This window comes from Semicossyphus pulcher, unplaced genomic scaffold (assembly GCF_022749685.1).
Source record: "Semicossyphus pulcher isolate SPU_LCO1_2020_fin unplaced genomic scaffold, fSemPul1.0.p SCAF_10, whole genome shotgun sequence".
In the NCBI taxonomy this organism is placed as follows: domain Eukaryota; kingdom Metazoa; phylum Chordata; class Actinopteri; order Labriformes; family Labridae; genus Semicossyphus; species Semicossyphus pulcher.
Window position 1 is genome coordinate 5504841 of NW_027211604.1, and position 21328 is coordinate 5526168.

The 21328-nt window shown below is 43.9% G+C and overlaps 1 protein-coding gene across 1 annotated transcript; it reads left to right on the forward strand.

Moving 5' to 3' along the window:
* The first annotated feature begins 2367 nt into the window (after positions 1–2367).
* Positions 2368–18982, forward strand: LOC138599857 (dapper homolog 3-like). Its single transcript, XM_069671615.1, has 3 exons — positions 2368–2624; positions 14496–14625; positions 15256–18982. Exons 1-3 carry the CDS (start codon positions 2385–2387, stop codon positions 16902–16904), a joined length of 2019 nt encoding a protein of 672 aa, XP_069527716.1. The 5' UTR covers positions 2368–2384; the 3' UTR covers positions 16905–18982.
* The last annotated feature ends 2346 nt before the right edge of the window (positions 18983–21328 follow it).

Here is a 21328-nt window from a genome sequence, read left to right on the forward strand (position 1 = left end):
GGATAGTGAAGTCGAGATCTTCATATGCTGCCCCAGTGGTATGTGTTCGAAAGAAAGATGGAACACTTCTCTTGTGTGTCGATTATTGCCTCTTGAACGAGAAAACCATTCTGGATCGACTTCCCTTACCAAGGATACAGGACCTGATAGACCCCTCGGTGGTTCAGTATCTTGGACCAGGGCAAAGCGTACCCTCAGGGCTTCACCGCAGAGGATTCCAGACATGTCACTGCCCTCGAAAGTCCATGGGGACTCTACGAGTGGGTTAGCTTTTCTCATGCCCCCGCAGCATTCCAGTGGAGCATGGCGGAGTTGCTTGGCTCCCTCAGGGATCCCTTACTTTGATGATGTCCTCTGCTATGCACAGTCATTCGACAAGCACCTGGAAGGAGTCCGCAATGTCCTCAACACGGAACAGAGCTGCGGCGGAACCTTCAACTAGGGCCGGTTCACCAGCCCATCCCAGCAGCGCCCTGTGAGGTAAATGAGTTGGACACTCACTCTGACAGAGCCGTCATGTTAGAGACTGTTCCTCTTTGTCAGAGTGAAGCTACACCTCCAACCCCTTCACCTAGTCAGATTGTGACCACATCTGGACGTGTTTGCAAACCAGTGAACAGGATAGACCTGTAGACAAATATGGACTATAGACTTTGGGAAGTTTTGGTATAAAAATTGGGGGGGGGGGTGTAAATTGTCACTAATGTCGACAGAGATTAATAGCTAATAATGGTGATTTGAGTTTGAAGTATGTTTTGATCTTGTTTTGAGTTTTAATCGTAACATGCACAAAAGGGGAGATGTGATATAATGCTGTGTAATGCGAGTGCGCATTACTAAGTGTTGTTCAGTAACACAGTCTTACTGTGCTGGCTAAAGTTGTATAAAGCCTCTGGTGCAATCATTTACAGATACGACCACATCTACATACATAGACATACACAGTCCTTGGGCAAGAGAAATTGCTCATCACGTACGAATGCACAGATCTGAATGGAGATTGGCACTTAGGTCATTGCCATCAGTGTGTGAATGAGTGTGTGAATGTGACATGTAGTGTAAAAGTGCTTGGAAGACTAGAAAAGCGCCATGTAATTGTAACAGGGTCATGAATATCTTGGGTTTTCACAGTTTCTGTTTATAATTACACAAAATATACCTGGTGTTGAGTGTGTGAAACACAGTACCTCAGCGCTCCATTTGGTCCTGTTGTATATGGCTCCTCCTTTATCTCCGTTTCTTCTTCTTTGGTTTTTGTTTTATAGTTTTGGCGCCCTCCCCTCTCCCCTTCTGTAAAATTCCCTTGTGGGAAAGGTGAGTGTCCATTGTTTAGCTGAAGCTATTGTCTTATCTGTTGTATTATTTGAGGTATTCTTTGTGTATATTTTTATTTCCTACATTGTCCGACCATATCTGTTGTTACTTGTCGATGTGATCATTTAATTTGAAAGTCCTGTTCATGACGAATTTGTTGTCCGTTACATTAGGCTAAATTGCGAGCCGCCATTTTAAGCTAACAAATGTGATTTAATTTTGTCTGTAGAGGAGCTGGAGCGGGCTGGGAGATGATATGGAGTTTCTGTCTTTTTTTTCTGTTTACCAGTGGCAGAATAAATTCTCTGAAAGAGTCCCGGTGTCAAAGCTTCATTCACACAACGCAGAAGTCCACCGGTCACATAAGTACAGTCCAGTTCCATTTCCATGTGAAGTTTGTGATCACAGCCCTGTAATGCTGGTGCAGCTAGTATGTACTACGTGTATGTTGGTTCAGTGTGTTGAGTGATGATGGACTGCTGTGAGTGTTTGGTCTGAGTGAGATTACCTGTCTGTTGCATGTTGGTAACGGACTGTATGAGGAGGTCTTCAGTATTCACAATTTAAAATCTGTTCTATTGGGGCAGTTCACACTCACAGCCGCTGGGTGGCGTGCTGAGCTGAATGAGGACAGCTGCTGTCAATGACTGAAACTGTTGGAAAAGTTACATTTGTTGTCCAAAGTTTAGCAGCAGTGTGCTCCGCGCGCAGAGTGTGAGTGTGTCCTCACACATCCTGCGTGCAGCGGCGCTGTGCACAGTCTTTACTCTTTCAGACACCACAGGAGGTTCGTTTCAACACTCGTAGAGTTCTCATTGATAAGAGTGAGAAAACCGTGGCTCCAGCTGACTGTGGGTAAAAGGCTGCATGCCCCCCCCCCCTTCTCTGGAGCCTGCACTCGAAGGAGGGGATGTGTTCGCTCCGGGCTCAGAAGCTGCAGCCTTCAGCCGCTTCTTCCACTGCAGAGAATCAGCGCAGAGCAAGAGGAGCGACTCAAGCTTTCAGCGGATTTATTCACTTCTCTTTGAGGGGGAGCAGCGGATAAGACGGGAAGTAGCTGTTTTGGAGCCATGTTCGCTTCGTTCTCTCTGCCCATGAAAGCGGAGCGTAGTCGGAACAAGGAGCGGCTTGAGGCCAGCCTGGCCGGCCTGTGTGAGCTGGAGCTGCTCAAACAGAGGCAGGAGGCCCGGGTGCTGAGTGCTCTCTGCCTTGGGGACTCTCTGAGTCCCGGGCGGCCGCCTTGGGGAGCTCTGCGGTCGGCACGATGCGCTCTGGACGCACCAAAAGGCGACGCGTCGGATAAGCAACACGTAAGTTTTGTTTGTGTGATGATGGTTCTTTTGTGTTGAAGGGGAGAAGTTTGCATTGCTGTGGGTGCGCCCTGAGATCTGTGTGACAGACTTTGCATATGAAGGGCTTCAGTGTGATCCAGTGTGCCTGCAGGCTGAGAAGACATCATTTCACACCCACCTCTTACTTTTAGACTTAATTTAATATGTCATGGTGTGAAAAGTGTTCCCGTTCTCTTACTGTGGTAACCGCTTGGTTACATTACCAGCACGGAGTGTATGTGTAGACTACAGAGAAGATAATACAACAGTCACTGACCTCAGAGTGCAGTTATGGAAAAAGCCCCCAAAGAAACACGTTTCCATTTAAGGGCAGACGCGGAGGCAGCTTTGTGCTTCATGCTGAACACGATGGGTTCTGCAGACATCCCTCGGGCTTGGATAAAGAACACTCTGAGAGGGCTAAACGTTAAAGCTGAGGTCACTGTTTCATGGAAACTGGTCTAGACTGCATCCAACCCTCAGAGATTCTTTGAAGTAGATTCCAGAATCAGCCTCAGCCTTTCCAGCCTCCCTGATTTTCTGTTTGGTTTTACTGTTGAACGACCAGAGGCTGCTTTCACGTCCTGAGCTGATCATGCTGAGGAATATAAGGCTACATTCAGACTGCAGGCAAATGTGGCCCAGGTCTGTTTTTTTCATGACAGTGTGAACAGCACGAATCACATGGAATCCGATCTTTACAAATCTGAATTGGGCCTAAATCATCCTGAATCAGATACAGGTCGGATTTTTTCCAATGCGACCTGAGTCTGAACTATCATATAGGAATTCATGCGACTATTTCTCTCGATCGACATTCGTCACAAACATAGGGAGGAATTTGGCTCCGACTCAACATCCACGCACATCTCCGTTCTGAAATAGCAGCCATTGCTCCACAAAAAGCCAAAATTAAAACTTTGGCTCTTTGTCCTCATCCTCGTCCTTGTTATCATCTGCTGTCTGCAATTTATACATGAAACCATAAACGCTGACTTCCAAGGCACCCGAGTTTCTGTGCGTACGACAGCGTGCTGCACATAGTCTTTGTTATTGTTCTTTTGCACATACGGGTCAGTTCAGGACTGTGACCAGTTCACACTGCAATCTGATATCGGCCACATTTTAAAAATAATGTGAACAAGCCAAAGAAAAAAAACTAGGGTTCCCTATCGGATCTGAGCAATAAATCGGAAGTGAGCGCTAAGGCTTGCAGTGTGAACGTAGCCTTAGAGGCCACAGGAGACTACAGTTTGGCTGCTTGACTACCAACACAGTACATGGCAACATCATGTGAGTATGATTCACAGAGTAGCACTGAATGCAGTTTGAGACATCTTATGATTAATTGAGTTGTCCCCTTTTTCATGAACTTTGGCTGCTTCCAATGACAACAAATAAAATATAACAACTGTGTGTATGACGTGTTTAACAAACACGCTCCTCTTTGCGCAGTAATTACTCTTATCATGCAGATTGAACCTCGGGCTGGGCGATAAAACGCTAACAAATTATCCCGATATCATTTTCTCGATTGTGATATAGTAAATGTTTGATAAAAGTTTGATATATTTAAACCTGTAATTACACCAACCAAACACTGCCATTAAAGAGAAGATGAAGACGAACAGCCAGCCAATCATGTCGCAAGGATAGAGGTAGGCAGGTTTACAGACTTTCGGAGCGGACTGGAAATACAGCCAAATTAAGCGACAGCGACGCTGAAGAAGAGCTCAAAGCGGGGCGAAAACATCGTCCACAAGAAGGTCCACTCAACTTCAGTCGTTTTGGCTCATGTAGTCAAGGTGTTCACGCAGGCCGCATGTTGGCTGTGGCTTCAGCTGTGGCTTCAGCTGTCTTGCTACAAGATCACCGTAAATAAAGCCATAAACAATTTTTATATGTTCACTTTATAAATTAAAGTTTGTTACACTTAGGAGAGGCGTCTGCTCAACTCTAAATAACAGCCTCATTAATAAACGTAAATAAAATACAGACATTGATCACTCTTCACTTAACCTGGCTGTTTAGGGGTTTCTACAGGTTTCGGGGGCTTTTTAGAAAACGATCTGATTTACATTAGAAACAGGACCCTGATTAACATACACATGAGGGAACATTGAGACCTGTCACAGAGCAGCTTTAAAACCTGAGGCTGTAGACAGACTTGTCTTTCTGGCCTGTAACCTGTAGTCTCACGGCTTTGCTTGTTCTTTTTGACAGATGACATTTTTCTTTTGTCTTTTCTTTTGTTCACATTGTCAGACAGCTAAACACGAAGACTTCTTTGTCTATTAATTGTTTTATTTAACTTTATTTGGGTTGTTTTATGACCTCAGATTTGTGAAATGCTCCACTGTTCCAAGTGTAGTTTGTCACGTTCTGACAATAAAGAATGGTTAAACCGCGACTCAGGAGCAAAACTCAGCCTTTGAAATAATGATTTGACATTAATCGTGATAATTATTGATATCGACTGATATAAAAATGTTACCGTGATAACCACCCAGCCCTTATTGAACCCTTTAAAGCAGCTAATGAAACTGTGGGACAAGGAATGTAAGCATATCAGAGTTTGTGTTTGAAAAGTCATCGGGTCACAGTGTTTGTTCCCTTTTGAAAGAAGACGTGATATTTTGATCCCGAGCGGAATTTGAAGCCACTTTATAAAATAAACGATGTGTTCGTAAGTCAAGCAGCTCCACGTCTGGGATCCTTCAGTTCCTGTCTTTCTTTTAGTCTGCAGTGTGTGAGCTCTGTGGGGATGATCTGGCCCCTCCCCAGTGACTAAGATACAGAGCAACGCAGGGCTGCATAACAGATCACGAGTGCACCGTTGTGTTTTTACTGAGATGGAACATGAGGCAACCCTCTGAGCGTCCACCTAAGAGTCCCAGGACAAAGAAACTATGGAAACAAGTTGCTACAGAGAAACACAAGCAGCCAGACTCTGTTATCAGCACTATCACGCACATTCTCAATGGCATGACTTCTCTCCTGTGTGGAGAATTAGGAAAAGTTAGGTATATGGCAAATTAACTGCACTACAGACCTGTCAAAGCGTGGCAGAGGACACCAATCTCCAATCAGGATCTATGCAAATTCAGGGATTGAACCACCAACCTTGTGATTGAGACGACCAACTCTACCACTGAGCCACATCTGCCCCAGTTCCTGACTATGAAGTGTTTGCTACTTTATCGCTACTTATCAAAGTCCTGTGAGCCCCGTGTGTATTTGAAGCATGTGCGGTTTCACACCTCGCGCACAGAGCTTCATTACGGCGCTGAGGCGGAACCGCAGCATAAAAAGGGCTAGAGTGAGACAAAGAGACATAGAGTGAGATGCAGAGTGAGACACAGAGTGAGGCAGAGAGCCACTCTGTGTCTCACCATGTGTCCAACCTTGTGTGTCACTGTGTCTCACTGGCATATCCCTCTGTTTCTGACTGTGTCACTGTGTAGCTCACTCTTTTTCTTACTTTTTGTATCATTTTTTGTCTCACTTTGAGTCTCACTCTGTGAGTCACTGTGCAGCATGAAGGCGTCTGCACAGCTGCAAGGTTGTTGATTGACGGAGGCTCGAATAGCAGGAGAGTCATGTTTGGAAACAACAATAATCTCATCAAGATTTTTAATGTCGTACATTTGATGGGAATATATTCTGAAAAACTACGAACAAATCAAAAAGGAAACTGAAGCAAATTATTTAGTTTGAATCATCATCAAGTGAAAATTGTAAAGAGAGGAGGATTCATAACCAGCTTTAGATCTGTGGTTCTCGCCGAGCTGTTTTCATGGGTCACGGCTGCTTGAAAAAAAGAAAGTTGTGGCAAAACGTCTGTGCTGTGCTTTTATTTGAAGGACATGGGTTTCCTTTGATGTGCGTGCAGTAGTAGTGTTGTTCATTCACACTATGTATCCACTGATCGGGTAATCCCAGTTACATTTACATTATAGAAACTTGATGAGCCTGAGTTTACTCTATTGAAAAAAGGCGGCTAATTGAATAACTTGTAGAGGGAACATTTTCCTCTTATGCACTGACTGAGCGTTCTTGGTGCTCTGCGGCTAAATGTTGCAGATTGATTGGTTTAAATTGTTTGGTGCTAACTTACATAAGCACGCGTGAAATTTAGTTTAACCGGAAGAAAAAATCTAAAATCTCTGATCTATAAGGATTAAAATGACATTTTTTATTTCATCTTTAAGAGTCTGAGAGGTTGGTCATTTTGGGCATTTTGGGCATGACATGCTGCATGTTGGTCCTGTTCAGGTTCGGAAAGTGATCACAGTAGAGTTTATTTGTCACACAAAATACACACAGAATGCTGTACCCTAAAGCGTGAGACGCACCAGGCTTTGTTATTCAGTAGTGAGACTGATTAAGTCTGCCTGAGATGTTAGTCGGATGGAGTCAAAATATGCAGGACATCCAGCAGGGAGAGGGCGTGTTTGATTCAAAATAAGAAAATAACATTGGGCTTATGTACGTGTGAGACACGGTGGGCTGTGTTTTTTTTGAGGACCTAGGCCCAAAAATGTAATCTGTATCCGAATAATCCAGATGTGGAAGTCCCATCTTTTGCTGTTCAGGATCAAAGATGGAGAGTTAGAGGTGCTTTATTGATCCCAAACTGAGACATACATCCATCTTACATTAGTGCCGTTTTTTAAAAGCAGATTGGGTTGGACCACCTGTACCAGACCCAAACTTTAGAGGTGACCAAATCTGGATTATAGATGCTCCAAATGGGACTTCATAGGACATTGAGGCTGCTAGCTATGTACAAAAATGAGAGGTTTGACCAAGTGAACAATTTTAGTTAAAAAGTTTACTTCCATTTTTGTTCCAGCCTGAATCCACCCTCCTGCTGGGATCAGGATCAACAAGGAGCTGTGACAGAAGAAGAGGCTCACAGATTTCTGTAGAGCTGTGACATTTTTGGAAGTTTCATTTAGCTGTTGGTCAAACATCAGGTGTTGCATCACGCTTGCATCGCTTCGGTTCAGAAACAAAAGTTCAGAAATGTTTCTCACAAGGTGGCTGAGCATGAATTCTTCAGTGTGTCTTTAGATTAATGAAAGTCATGGAGGTCACGTCTTTCCACTTTCAGTGTGCCAAATGGTTTGATCAAACTCTTATTATGGAGCACAGCTCGTATCAGATGGTGAACTTAAAAAGTTGAAGAGTGCACGAGGCTGTGTTTACTTGTGTTTATTATGATCACACGCGTTTCTGAGGACGCTCTCATGATTACAGCCAAAACTTTAATAGCTTTACTTCCACCTAAAAAATGACCTGTAATCTGCCCCCAGACCTACCCTAGTCAGTACTTCCTCCTCCCACAGTAAGTATTCTTTACAGTGAAGGTGTGTGACTTCATAAGTACTGCATGAGATTGTTTAGGAGGAGTGTGTACAGAGTATGAGCTGCACTGCTGGATCATTTGTTCCCTTGTTACATTGCTGCATTGAGTGTGCGTTTCCTGCTGCTTGTCTGACAGTTTCATGCGACACGTAACTCGGACCGGTTGAGACATCTGACTTTAAGGTTCATAAATGCATTCTTAAATATTCTCAGCTGTGCACCAGTTTCTCTCAGCCTGTGTGTTTGTGTTCATGTGGTAGTGATGAGATGTAAAACGAGGAATCTTCTGTGTGTGATGCAGAGGAAACAGAGTGTGTGTGTGTGAGGTAGTTTGTGTATCTGTTCTTCAGCAGGATCTGCTGACAGCCATGTGACGGCCTGCAGCAGCTGGAGAAGCAGCCTAGCCTTCACTGTGCATTTCAGGGGCCTAATGAGGGGCATGTGAAGATCAGTGTGTGTGTGTGTGTGTGTGTGTGTGTGTGTGTGCGCTCTGTAAAGTCACATGACAACAATGATCATTATATGAGAGCACTGAGTAATGTTGATGATCTTATTGCAGTGAGTTGATGTGAATAAATGCGGTATGCTGCATAATAGATCCAGACTATGAGTGGTAAGTAGTTTCTTCAAACTGCAGAGCAGCTGAATAAATACCACCATCGTCTGTATAAATAAAGGACAAAGCCATCATGACGTCACCCTCTGGTTTGTCCACGGCCTTCTTGGAGCCTCTGCATTACAGCATTAAGCCGGGGGCCATGTTGGTTTTCTTGAGCCAGAAGTGACCATATCTGGTCGAGAAGGTGGAGCTGGAGATGAGCGAGGTGTTAGCAAACACAACATATGAAAGCTATGCAGTCTGTGCCAGTGGCTAATTCATTAGCTGCTAAATAGCTAACCATCCCATCTGTGATGGTAACTGAGCGGAGTTTATTTATCAGACTAAAGATGCTCAGAGAGGGAGTGAAACAAACTCACCGCTCACATGCCCACATCTCCATTCTGTACCTACTCATTAGTGCTAACATACAAATAGTAGACTCAGGGAGCATTCACACCTAAAGTCCGTTTGTTTGGTCTGAATCGAAGACCAAATTGTTACTAAGTTGCATTTTGTGATGCACGGGGAAACCGCTCTCTGATTGGTCCGAATTTCCACGTGGGAAAACTCCCTGAATTAAACAAAGCAAGAGAGGACACTGATCAATCACACTCAGCATGATCGTGGACTTTAATGTTTTGTTGTCTGAGTTTTTTTACTTTTCACCGACATCGTTCCACAGATCTCCTTTAGTTTTTCACTGAACACTTTGAACTCCTCCGTGTTCCCGTGCGTTTCCACAAGTATGTGTGAAATTGTTTGGTCAGCGCATATTTCTATTTCTTCATTGCTCCCCCACGTCTGTCCTCTACTCATCTCTGCAAATGTCAGCACCCTTTAACACTACAATGCACTGTTTCATGGTTTGTTTCCTGTATTTGGTCCTACTTTAAGTCCGTTCTCACCAGAGTTAAACTTGACCGTGGTTTGTTTGGAAACAGATCGAGACCCGTATTTTCTATCAGACCCTGGTCCGGTTGTTTGGTCAGCACCAGAGTTTCATTCCGGCGTTAACACCACCTAAACGAACCACACCGAGGGGACAAACGCTCCAGGGTTCGGTTCAATCAGACTGAACAGGGTTGGTGTGAATCTGCCCTTAACTCAGTGTAAAAACTGTGTGTCACACTTGTTTGACGGTCTGTTAGTACAATAAAGCGAAGAATGAAAGACCATTCATCATTTGTCTGAACAAATCTGCAAAAGGCTCTAACAGCACAAACACGGCCCAGATGCTTTACTTGGTTACTTTGAGTCACAGCTGTTCAGCTCCTCTCAGGGGTGTCTGGGGGAAAATGCACTCAATACTACAATCATGACACAGTATCCACGGAGTCTCCTTGTGTCTAAGATCTCCCTCATAACAAAAACAGCTTGTGTTGCTGTGAGAAGTGGAGATGTTGAAGGACTGAAATCATTCAGTTCAATTATTTGAGTTGAGAATACGTTTAGTGCCACCCAGCAACCACTGTGGACATGAGAGGAATTCTAACGAAAGAAAACACATCATTCAAAGTGAGTGTGAGCTCACAGACAGTCTGGCACCACTGACTGTGAGCTGATGGATAGTGTGAACTATGACAAACATCTTGTTCAAGTTAAATTAGTCGATGCAAACGTTTAATAAGCTGATCTACAAGGGCAGGGCAATGACACAAACATTCTTTTAGAATTAGCATGATGTACGGCTTGATAATGCTGCCAGTTTGACCCGAATCCTGGTGATGCCTTAAGCCTGAAGAAACCAGTTAAACTTCAGAATACAGTGTATTTATATAACATAACCACTGTACAGAATGTAAAGGCAGAATACTTGCTTCAAGTCTTCAAAAACAAATGATACAGAAATACAATGTCTTGTATTAGACACACGAGGAACAAATTCACAGTAGGAAGGTCACGGACAAAGACTCGGATGAACTGGCACAGAAGGGTAGGAACACAGAGGCTGAACACACACAGGATAATCAGAGACAGGTGAGACTAATTAACACAGGTGAACACAATGAGGGCAGGGCACACAATCTGAAAGGCGGGAAACAGAACAAAGGAGGGAAGTAAAACAAGACATACGTCTTCTTCTTCTTCTCTCGGTTTATTGGCGGATTGCAAACAACTTTGAGATGCATACCGCCACCTACTGTACAAGAGTGTGTACCATCATGTCAAACTACCGCCTTATATTCTTCCCATTAAACGTGTGTCATTTAAGAAAGTAAAGAGTCCCTTCCTGGTGACTCTGATCCCCTCTCCCTCTCCTTCCGTTCCCAGAATCCCCTTCAGACTCCACTCCCGTTCCATCTCTCTGACTTTGTCATAGAACTGTTCTCTTTCCACATCATACATGATACATAGCAATAATACACGTTCCACATTTTCTTTAACTGCACAGTTTGTGCACTTGTCATTGTTACATAAACATAGTGCTATTTAATCCAGTGTGATCTAATCTGAGCCTTGTTATTATGACCTTCCTTTTTGGTCTTCATCCCATCTTTTTATCTCCATTCCTTTCTTCTTAATCACTTCTTTTCCTTCTCCCTTTCCGAGTGGAACTGGAACTGTTCCTTTTCCAATGCCCCTTTTGCTAGATTCTCAGCACACTCGTTTACTTTCAATCCCTCAACAGAACTGTACATCTACACCACCTCTGTGAAGTCTTAGTCAGCTATGGTGAAGTTCAAGAAGTAAATCTTTGACAGATGCTGCTGTCTGTATGTAATGAGTCTGTACACATCACTATTCTATCAGGTCTGACCTCTTCAACCCACTGCAGACCAATAATGGCAGCCACTATTTCTGCTGTATAAACAGACAACTGATCAGACAGTCTTTGGAGATCTGTTGACACTGTTGTTTATTCTTAAACCATCTGTGAAGATTTTAAGACACCTGTATTAACTGTTTCTCAGATAGACGCTTGTTTTACCTCCCACTTCATTCATTCGCCACTCTCTCTTCTTTTCCAGGATACTCATGTCAATCTTTACTTCTGGGAAAAGCCATGGGCGTATATTTTACATACTGGAGTAGCTCTGCTGAACTCTAATGCCTCCATTTCATATATCTTCACTCTTTCTTCCATTTTCCACCCAAACCCAAACCTACACCCCTGGACCTTGGAAACATGACATACAAGGGGCAAGAGCTACAAAATAAAACAGGAAACACTAGAAACCAAACGCAGGACTAACAGGGCTACAAAGTCCATGTCATCCCCCCCTCTCTATGCCCAACATTTCCTGTCCAAAAAAATGATCTTTAAAAAAAAGAAAAGACGAGAAATGCACAACTAAACCAAGACAGGAACACAATATACTAAACACAAAACTAAACAATGACAACAAGAGACCAAGTGACCAAGGAAAACAGGAAATAAAATCTAAACACCAAAATACAAACCAACAACATAACTAAACTAGAATAAGCTTCATTGGCATGAATGTAACAGTTACAATATTGCCAAAGCATCATGTAACTATACAAATAGCATTTCAGTAACCCCCAACAGCGACCACTGACCCAGTTCTAATAAAAACAACCTTCACTAACTTCTCTTAAAAGTCCAACAGTGATCACGACTTGAAGGGAGTGAAGCTCTGCAGCAGTTTGGATCACTTCTACTCCGTCTGGAGGATGTTCTGCTGAGGCAAGGGGAAAGTCGGGACAGTATCAAAGCATACGTTAGCTTTCCCAGCAGGCAGATAGAAAACAGTTTCTGCAGTGTAGCCAGTTATGCTTTAAATCAGCGATGACAGGAAGTCTGGAATGAAAGCGCTGCAAGGGACAGCAGTCTTCCCCCCATTAATCCATGTTTCCTGTCTCGGCCCCCCTCATGTTTTCTTACTTGTCTTACTCACTTAGGTCGTGTTTTTTTTCCTTCCACAGTTTCACCTCTCTGTCCTTTAGCTCTTTGTTGTCACGCTGACAGAGGATGCTGTCGGATACCTGAAGCATCTTAAATGTTTGAAGTTTTGCTGAGTGATATTCAAAGCATCTGTTTGGGATTTCAAACACAAATACACATGCTGAATAACTCCTACCCCTACACCCAGCCCCCCACTGACACGCACACACATTCACCCTATTTAAACCGGCTCATCTTGCAGTACCTAAGGTAGTATATCTCTATCTTAGGATGCTTCTGACTTTGCATGGACAGATCCCAGGAAAAAGCTAAACCTAACCTAAAGTGCACACACAAGTGACGTTAGTGTTAGTGTTCATTTCAGGCCATGTTGCATAACATTGCAGGATCATCAAGCCAAAAGGAATATTATTCTTGTCAGCACATCAGGCTGACTCCAAGGCATTTCTATAAGAAGAACACACTCTGAATGAAAGGAGGGGAAAGTTAACAAACCGTACGCATCAGTTTACTCTGAGTTTGACTGTTGTCGTGTGTTAGACCGTGTTGGAGCGTGTGATGTGGGACACCACTGCTTCACAGCTCACAGCTTCAATTGAAGGTCTGTACGTACCAGTGTGTATCATCGGCATGGGTGCGTGTCTGTGTAAAGACGATGTGTGTGTGTGAGCGTGCACTCGCATGAGAAAACAAACAGCCATTCAACCAGTGTGGTCCACATAAGTAGCTGCTTAAAGCCAAACACAGCCCCCTTTATATAGTGCATGCCTGACATAACCCCCCCCCCCCCCACACACACACAGCCTGCATAATCCAAAAAGTAAGGCAGTAAACAGGGTTTATGATCATTTGGTTCAATGTCTATCATGCTTCAGTAAATTTACAAGAGTCAATGAATTTACAAAATTGGTTTAGAAATATTAATCACAACATTTGAAGAGGGGGACTGAAGTTTGTTAAAGGGAGAGGGGTGAGTTTGGAGAAGGCCGGGCAGTGGTGGAAAAGTACATTAACTCAAGTACGATACTTTACATTTGATGCAACTTCCTGCTTCTACTCAGCAACATTTCAGAGGGAAATATATACTTTTTTTTTATTGACGTTTTCATGCAGCGGCACTTTGAGTGTTGACCTGTCGTCAAGATATTATTGTCAAAGAAAGAAGCTGTTATTCAAAAGCAAACGCGGGGATGAAGCGCTCCTCAGCGCCCCGCTGCAGAGAAAAGCCTCACAGGTGATCTCACAGTCTTTCAAAAAGCTTTGCTAGCTTACAGTGTCCGGAGAATCAGGTCGAGACAATTTCCGGAGTTTCCCTTTCACGATTAAAACCCCCAAACAGGAGATTGACTCTGCTTCAGGTGAGGGATTCAGGAGGCAGGACTGGATAATGTGGGAAGTCCACTATACTTTATATAAGGGTATAGTAATTCTCACTCAAAGTGAGTTGTGTGTGTGAAGGGGGTGGTGTTTCTAGTCTTCTGACCACTCACGGCCCTTCTGAGTAAAGTCTGTTTACCATTAGGATGCCAGTGAATAAAGAGTGTGTATGGTGAAGTGTTAAAACTTAGAGCACTGGTAAAATAAACGGTCCTGACATTAAAAACATGTTTTGATTTGGTCTGCTTGTTGTCCGGTGTGTTTTTATAATCCATCCATTTATTATCTATATCGCTTATCCTGCCCAGGGTCGCAGGGGAGCTGGAGCCTATCCCAGCTATAACTGGGTGAGAGGCAGGGTTACACCTGGACACCAGTCAATCACATAGAGACAGACAACCACTCACGCTCACATTCACACCAACGGGCAATTAAGAGTCACCAATGAAACGAATGAGCATGTCTTTGGACTGTGTGAGGAAGCCGGAGTAGCCGGAGGGAACACGTGCATGCACAGGGAGAACATACAAACTCCACACAGAAAGGCCCACTCTGTCTGAACCACTGTGCAGCCTGATTTGATCATGCATTTAAGTGCAATGTGTTGACTCTGTTCTGTCTCTCTATATTTCAGAGCAGTCTCCAGGGCACGCCGAGGGGTATAAAGGCATCCTTAGAGCAGCAAGTAGCAGAGCTTAATGTAAACACTGAGGTCAAATCAGCAGATTCCCCTGCTGGTCAGGAGGACAGCCCACTCACTCCAGGTAAAATCATTCACCCTGCTTCTTCCTAACTGAAAATGTAACCTCAAAGCAAATGTCATTTTTAAGGAGGACACTATTTAAGCTTATCTAAAACATAAGAACCAGTGCTTTAAGTGCTTTGTAACTGTTTGTAATTGGACAATGAGTTTTAGATGAGTTTTATGCTGCTTAAATGAACCATTAGTTTGCTCTAGTTACGAAGGTCTTTGGTGACTCCAAGTCTGTATCAGGAGCAGATTCTTTCTGCCTGCTGTACGCACTAAGGTCATTAAGGATGCAGTTTGGTGTCAGGCAAACAAATATCAGAGAATGGTTTTAGATGTCCTCTCCATGTAAAGCACAAAATGTTGCACTAATTCATGTTTTTCTAACTGTTAATAACTAAAAAAAAAGCTGTGATGGTCTCAAAGTTAATAATTCAACAGTATAATTACAATTAAAGTAACATCATGACTCAATCATGTAAGGAGAGGGTTAATTCTACTGTTAGAGTAATCATTATGAGAAGATCGATCTTCAAATTTGACACTGATGCACAATATTTTGTAGGCTCAGACAATAAAAATAATTTCACTGTAATTGTAACAGCATCAATGTTTCTAACACCTTTGTCTTTGCTTCCTTTGTCAGAAGACGTCCTTGTAGCGAGGCCCAATAGATCTCCTGAATCAAATTACCATCCTGTGGTCCCTCGTTCCGTCTTAGGCCCCGAGGGGACAGGAGACACTGGGAATGAAAAGACATGGCAGGTAGACTCAACAAGAGGGAACACTGCTACTGACGCTTTTGTGGAGATGAGGGTTGTTGACCCCAGTCAGGAAGATTTTCAACAAGCCCAAAAGGTAGAGACTTACATATTTGGATTGATCCAACGCCAAGCCCCACCTGCACGGCCCTTGAAGCCACGCACCTGCCTGGCACATGATGCCCGAGCTGTCGCTGTGGCGAGACAGAGTAGTTTCTGCTGCAAGGAGGAGCAACATTCCCCAAAACAAGTGTCTGTTCAAGATATCGCTCCTCCACCTCAGTGTTCAGAGGTAACTACTTCACAGGCTTGCCACAACCTTAATCAGGAGTTTAACCTAGGGGCAGGGTTTATTGAAAGTCCCCCACCCCCGTACCACCACCTTCACCTCCAGCAAAGTGTCCAGCATCAATCAGGGCTTTTTCATAGGTCCAGGCAGGCCGCTATGATGAATACTCCCCACTCAACCTTGCTGGACTATCCATCTTTCAGAGTGCTGCAAGCCCAGCCAGACTCGAGCAATAGCGAGCCCGATTCTCCCCTACATTTCCACCGCTACCCTCCAGCGTTGTCTACCCATCACCAACCGCCATTACCTGATGAGCAGCTGGTGAATGCGGAGTATATTCCAGCCCAGCCGAGCCGAGCCTCCACCAGGGCTTATGCTCATCACAACTCCAATGCCCACAAGGGCTCTGGGGTGCAAAAACCCAACCGAAGCACTTATTCCCCAGAAAGGGGTAATCATCATCAAGAGCAGCAGCCAACAGCATCTCAGATCCAACCCTCCAGATCCCGAGGGGGCCCAAAGAAGTGTCGCTCAAATGAAGACAGAAGCGGTGCCAACAGGAAGCCAGGGAAAAAGGCATGTAGGTCTCAGTCAGAGAACAGCCTGCAAAGGGTTCAAGAACGCAAGTACAGTACCGTAGAGAGGGATGGTGGAGGAAGTGGCAGCGGTGGAAGGGGAAGCCGCAGTAGTCAATCCAGAAGCAAGAAACAACAGCAAGGAGGGGGGAACTGTCGGCGCTGGCAGTCCACCCTGGAGCTGAGCCAAGACGAGGCTGAACAATCACCCATGCAGGCTCCTGTGCAGGGCTCCTCAGCTTCAAACCAAAAGGACCATTGTGGAAGGCGCACACGCAAATCTCGCTCCACACAACCACCTTATGCCTACCAACATCCCCACCACTCCCACCATCATCAACATACGGAGTATCAGTTAGAGAGGGATCAAGTGCCCCCGTGTCAGCAGCCTAATGAGGACTACCCTCACCAAGGTCAGGGCGAGACCGAGTCCAGCATGAGTGAGGCGGACTCTCCAGATTCCAGCTCTTTGTCCAGTGACTCAGATGAGAGCGGAGGGCTGGTTTGGCCCCAACAACTACCCCCTCAACTTTCCCACCCATTGCCTTCTGTCCCACCTGGAGCCCCTCTGCAGCCCAAAGCTTTTGTCAAGATTAAGGCGTCCCATGCACTTAAAAAGAAGATCCTACGCTTCCGCACTGGTTCACTGAAAGTGATGACCACTGTGTAAAGTGTGATAACTCCTCAACTGAAGGCTGCTTTGAACAATGCAGGACAGTGGGCCACAAACTACGATTGCAAGGAATAAAAGAAAAGCCTGCACATTTACTTAATGCCCGAAAAAGTTGAACAGGCTAATCACAGCGTTTCAACGCAACGGTCTTCTTCAGGTGATGGTTCTTTGAAAACTGGGAACCACACCCATATAGACTTTTATACCAATAGGCTTATAAGCACGATGATGGCAGGTTTGGTCAAACATTGAAAAAGCGAGCAAGGTGAAAGACATCTATAAAATAACATTATTTAAATACAAAGAGGAAATAGGCGAACTATTCAGCCATAGTACCAAACAAGCCATCTTTCAGCATCAAAGACGGATCATAACCATCCATCCCTCCCTTGAGAAGTGCCACGTGGATAAAAAGATGAAAGACACCGTTGAAATAATAATCGATGTGTGCATTAAGGTACCATGACTGTTTGGATGGTTTTAGACTTAACAAGCTAAGAAGGAAAAGACAATCATTATCAGTATTTCTTTCTTGGATTTTACTTTATCTTATGACGTGATTTTTCAAAACAAACTCCTCAATATATCCACCACTGTAAGGGACATTGGGCCTCATGCAATAACCGAGTTGGATATAGAACTCTTTAATACCAGTTCAGATCAGTTGAAACTTGCAGGTACTTGCAATGCCCTGGTGTACAACATTCTAAAACCTGCCAGTTGACACCAATGTGACGAGACGGTGTCTGCTTTCTGTCTGTGTCGTGGATGTAGCCTACAGCATAGAGCTGCAGATCTGTGTGGCCGTCTGACCGAGAGCCAGGCTGAGCTGCACACACAAATGCAGCGCAGAGGCCAAAGAGGCAGGATGAACGTGTGCTTCGGCTGGCTTCCTTCACCTTCCTGCAGGGTTATGCAGAGGTGTAAGCAAGTTTATTTGTGCTCTAGAAATCACTGTTGAACAACCAGAATATAAAGTTTTATTTCCCTGGTTCACTGCTTCCTTCTTTAAGATCCTGGTGAGGATGGACAGACTGAGAATTATGTGTTAACAAAAAGGATGGGCAGATCCTTCTCAGTATAAACACGGCCACTCCTCAAACTGTTGAGGTGGTCCTTTCTTTCCCTAACTCAAAATCCATTTCATATCTGACTTTACCGGCTAACTTGGCTACAAGCTGACTGGCTGTTGAAACAGGAGACGTATCTATTGTTTTAAAATCAGGCACTAGCGAGTCCCAATCCCAGCACGAGTCAAATGAGACGGACCAGTTCACACTGCCAAAACTTTTCTTTACAACTTTCTGTTTTATCTCATTAAGAATATTTGATCTGAACTGGGCCTAATTGTAATTGTTCATGAGTAGCTCCACATTTAAGAGCGTGAATCATTTGCATAACCAACACATGTCTATGTACATATGACTTCTTTAAAGTAGGTTTTGTTGTCAGGTTTCGGCTTCGATTTACATACAAAAAAAGCTCTTTGTCTCCGAGCTTCCCACATATTTATAAGCAAATTCTTCCACAAACAATAACAAATGACAACGTTGGAAACTTAACGGTTGAAAGTATAGTAGCCTACAATGAAGTGACAGGCAACATTTTTCTTATTCTTTGACTTATTATTAAGACAAACTACCAAAAGTTAGTGCTTCCTAATTATGTTTCTTAATAAACATAAAGCTATTAAATACAGTATATTCTAGATGAAAGTAAATGTTGTTGTCACAATGGGGGGAAATGTAACTACGGTACATAAAATCAGAAGGAGTTGCATTGTTGGTACATTTTGTCTAGACGTATTTAATCCCACTGAAGGATAAACAGTATGTGAATCTTTGACATTCTACTGTGGTGGCAGACGTGAACCAGTGTGACCCCACAGCAGCAATGAGAAGAGAAAAAGACTTTGTTTGTAAAATGTTTTGGTTAAGACTTTTGTGTGTTATAAAAGAGATCCAAATGTGCCTGCCCAAAGAATGTATTTAGCATCACAGTGCCACTTTTTTCCACAGTATTACCATTTAAACTCACTAAGAGCTTCTTTTTGTACGACATTTGTATGACAAAATGTATGAAATTAAAGTGTTTCTTTTTGAAATTGTTGCATTTTTTTCCTATCAAATCACAGCTACAGCAACCAACAGTCTGAATGGAGGATTTTATATCATGAATGAATGTATCAGGCAAGGTGTTACCAAATGGCCAGCCCATGCAAGTGTCAGCAGGCAGACCACACACAGTGACACAGGTGGAGAACACACACACACACACACACACACACAGCAGTTAGCAGGCTGGGTGTTAGTGATCGAAGTGTTGAGTGATTGAAAAGTAAAGGGAGTGGGGGAGGTAACAGATGACAAATGTGCTGGATAAGTTGTCTTTGGGATCTCATGTGATTTGGAAAGGAGGAGCAACAACAGCAAACATGCCATGTGGTCCGCATTTGTTGTTATAGTGAGGGAAAGTTGCTGCTGGTAAAAGCAGTCATGTATAGAGTGACGTCATGACGTGGCTCTTCCACAGGCTCTGGCGGGTGGAAAAACAAACTGGTTTCAAGTTGGTTGAGAAGTTAAACCAGCACGAGCAGCAGCCGATAACCAGGTTCGCATTGCTCGAAAAGGGGGTAAGAGAGAGGAGGGATTCAAGTGAGAGTGAGTGAGACTAATGACACAATCATTCCGCTCTTTAACGTCACCAGCACCACAAGACAAGAAGGAGAAAGGTGCATGAGGCTTTCTGGACTCTGATGTCACTTCCTGCTGCTGCATGGCTCAGGAAGTTTTACTGTTCCAATGTTACTGCAAATGCTGCAAATACTACACTGCTTCCCCAACAGTTACTATTATAATTAGTACTACTATTAGTGAAGCCACCAGTGCTTTTACCCTACTCAGCTACTACAAATACAACTGCTAGTACTTCAACTACTGGCACTACTACTTATGCTACTTGGGTATTTGTTTCAACAAGTTAAATAATAGTTTCATTTCAAAATCAAAATACCAAAACCATAGCGTTAACTCCAAACCAAAGAAAAAGGATGACTGGAGCTTGGCTGTCCAGGGAGGGAGAGATACAGAAGCCCCATGAAACCTGGCTTTTAAGTTCTTCCATCCAGGTGCAGCCAGTCAAGCAAAGTCCTTGGTGGGCGGAGTCACCAAACAAAGGAACCAGATACTCATGCAGAAGACAACTAGCAGACCACTAGGGGCGGGGCAAACCTCTGCAACAGAAAGAACAGCAGCAGCCAGGAAAACAAACATGTCCAGGGCCGTCACAACACATACAAGGAATTTGTTTTGGTGCAGAACAATTAACACACAACTAGAATAAAAATAGGACTTAAACAGATTAAGATAAAAAATGAGAGTCCATGTCAAGAATGGGTCAGAATGCACAAGTCAGGAAACATCAGGACATTTTAACTAAGGTTTTTTTCTTCAAAGTAATCATGATTGGGGTTTAATGCTGGGGGAACAAAACACACATTAAATCTGACAAGGACGTGAACTAAAGGAAGTGAGGTAGGTGAGGAAGGGAAGTGTTGAAAGGTAACAAAATAGTGATCTTTACTACAGCTGGCCCATATTTCTAGTGGATTTGGGGCCCTATCGTCCACCTGGCACAAAGCGCCAAAGCGCGCAGCACAGGTGTCATGGCTATCTTCCATCCGGCGCATTCGTTATTTTCACGCCCAGCGCTATCTTGAGGACGCAGAAAGCGACTGCGCCATAGACAAACAAAAACCTGGTCTACAGTCTAAAGTCTATGGCGCAATCTGTGTTTGCTATTTAGAGCGTGCATTATGGACATACATCGGAGAGTCTCTGCTTGTCACTCACACGGGGACGCACAGCAGCGCTTCTACTCAAGCAGTGTGTTTGCAGATACAGTGAAAAAAATGTTTAATGTTTAATTGACAGACGGCAAGCTTTTGTTTCCCTCGTCTCCTTAAATCATGATACTGCTTTCGGTTTGTTACAGATCTGCTGAGAAGTGCAGGAAGACGTGGACAAGCTCACCGCTGCCTCCACACACACCTGCTTCACCTTAGGGAGATTCCTGCTCGAGCCACGCACGGGCCAAAATCTACCGAGACCGACACAAAGCTGCCCATAATAAACGCAAAAAACAGACACACACGCAACTAGGTAAATTTATTACAATCCTCAAACATAACTACCTGTGGCACCGACAATCGTGCCCACAGATGTTAATACACTGTCCAGTGCCAATTACACACATGGAGAATACAGTCTACATGTGATCCAGCAGCAACAACAAGTAACATTTAAAGCCTGCCTGTCTTTGATGGTCAGCACACAGAACTTTAATAAACATAAGATCCTGTCCGTCTGGAGATTTAAGCCATTAATGCTGTGCCTCGTGCGTAAATGTACACAGCGTGCCTC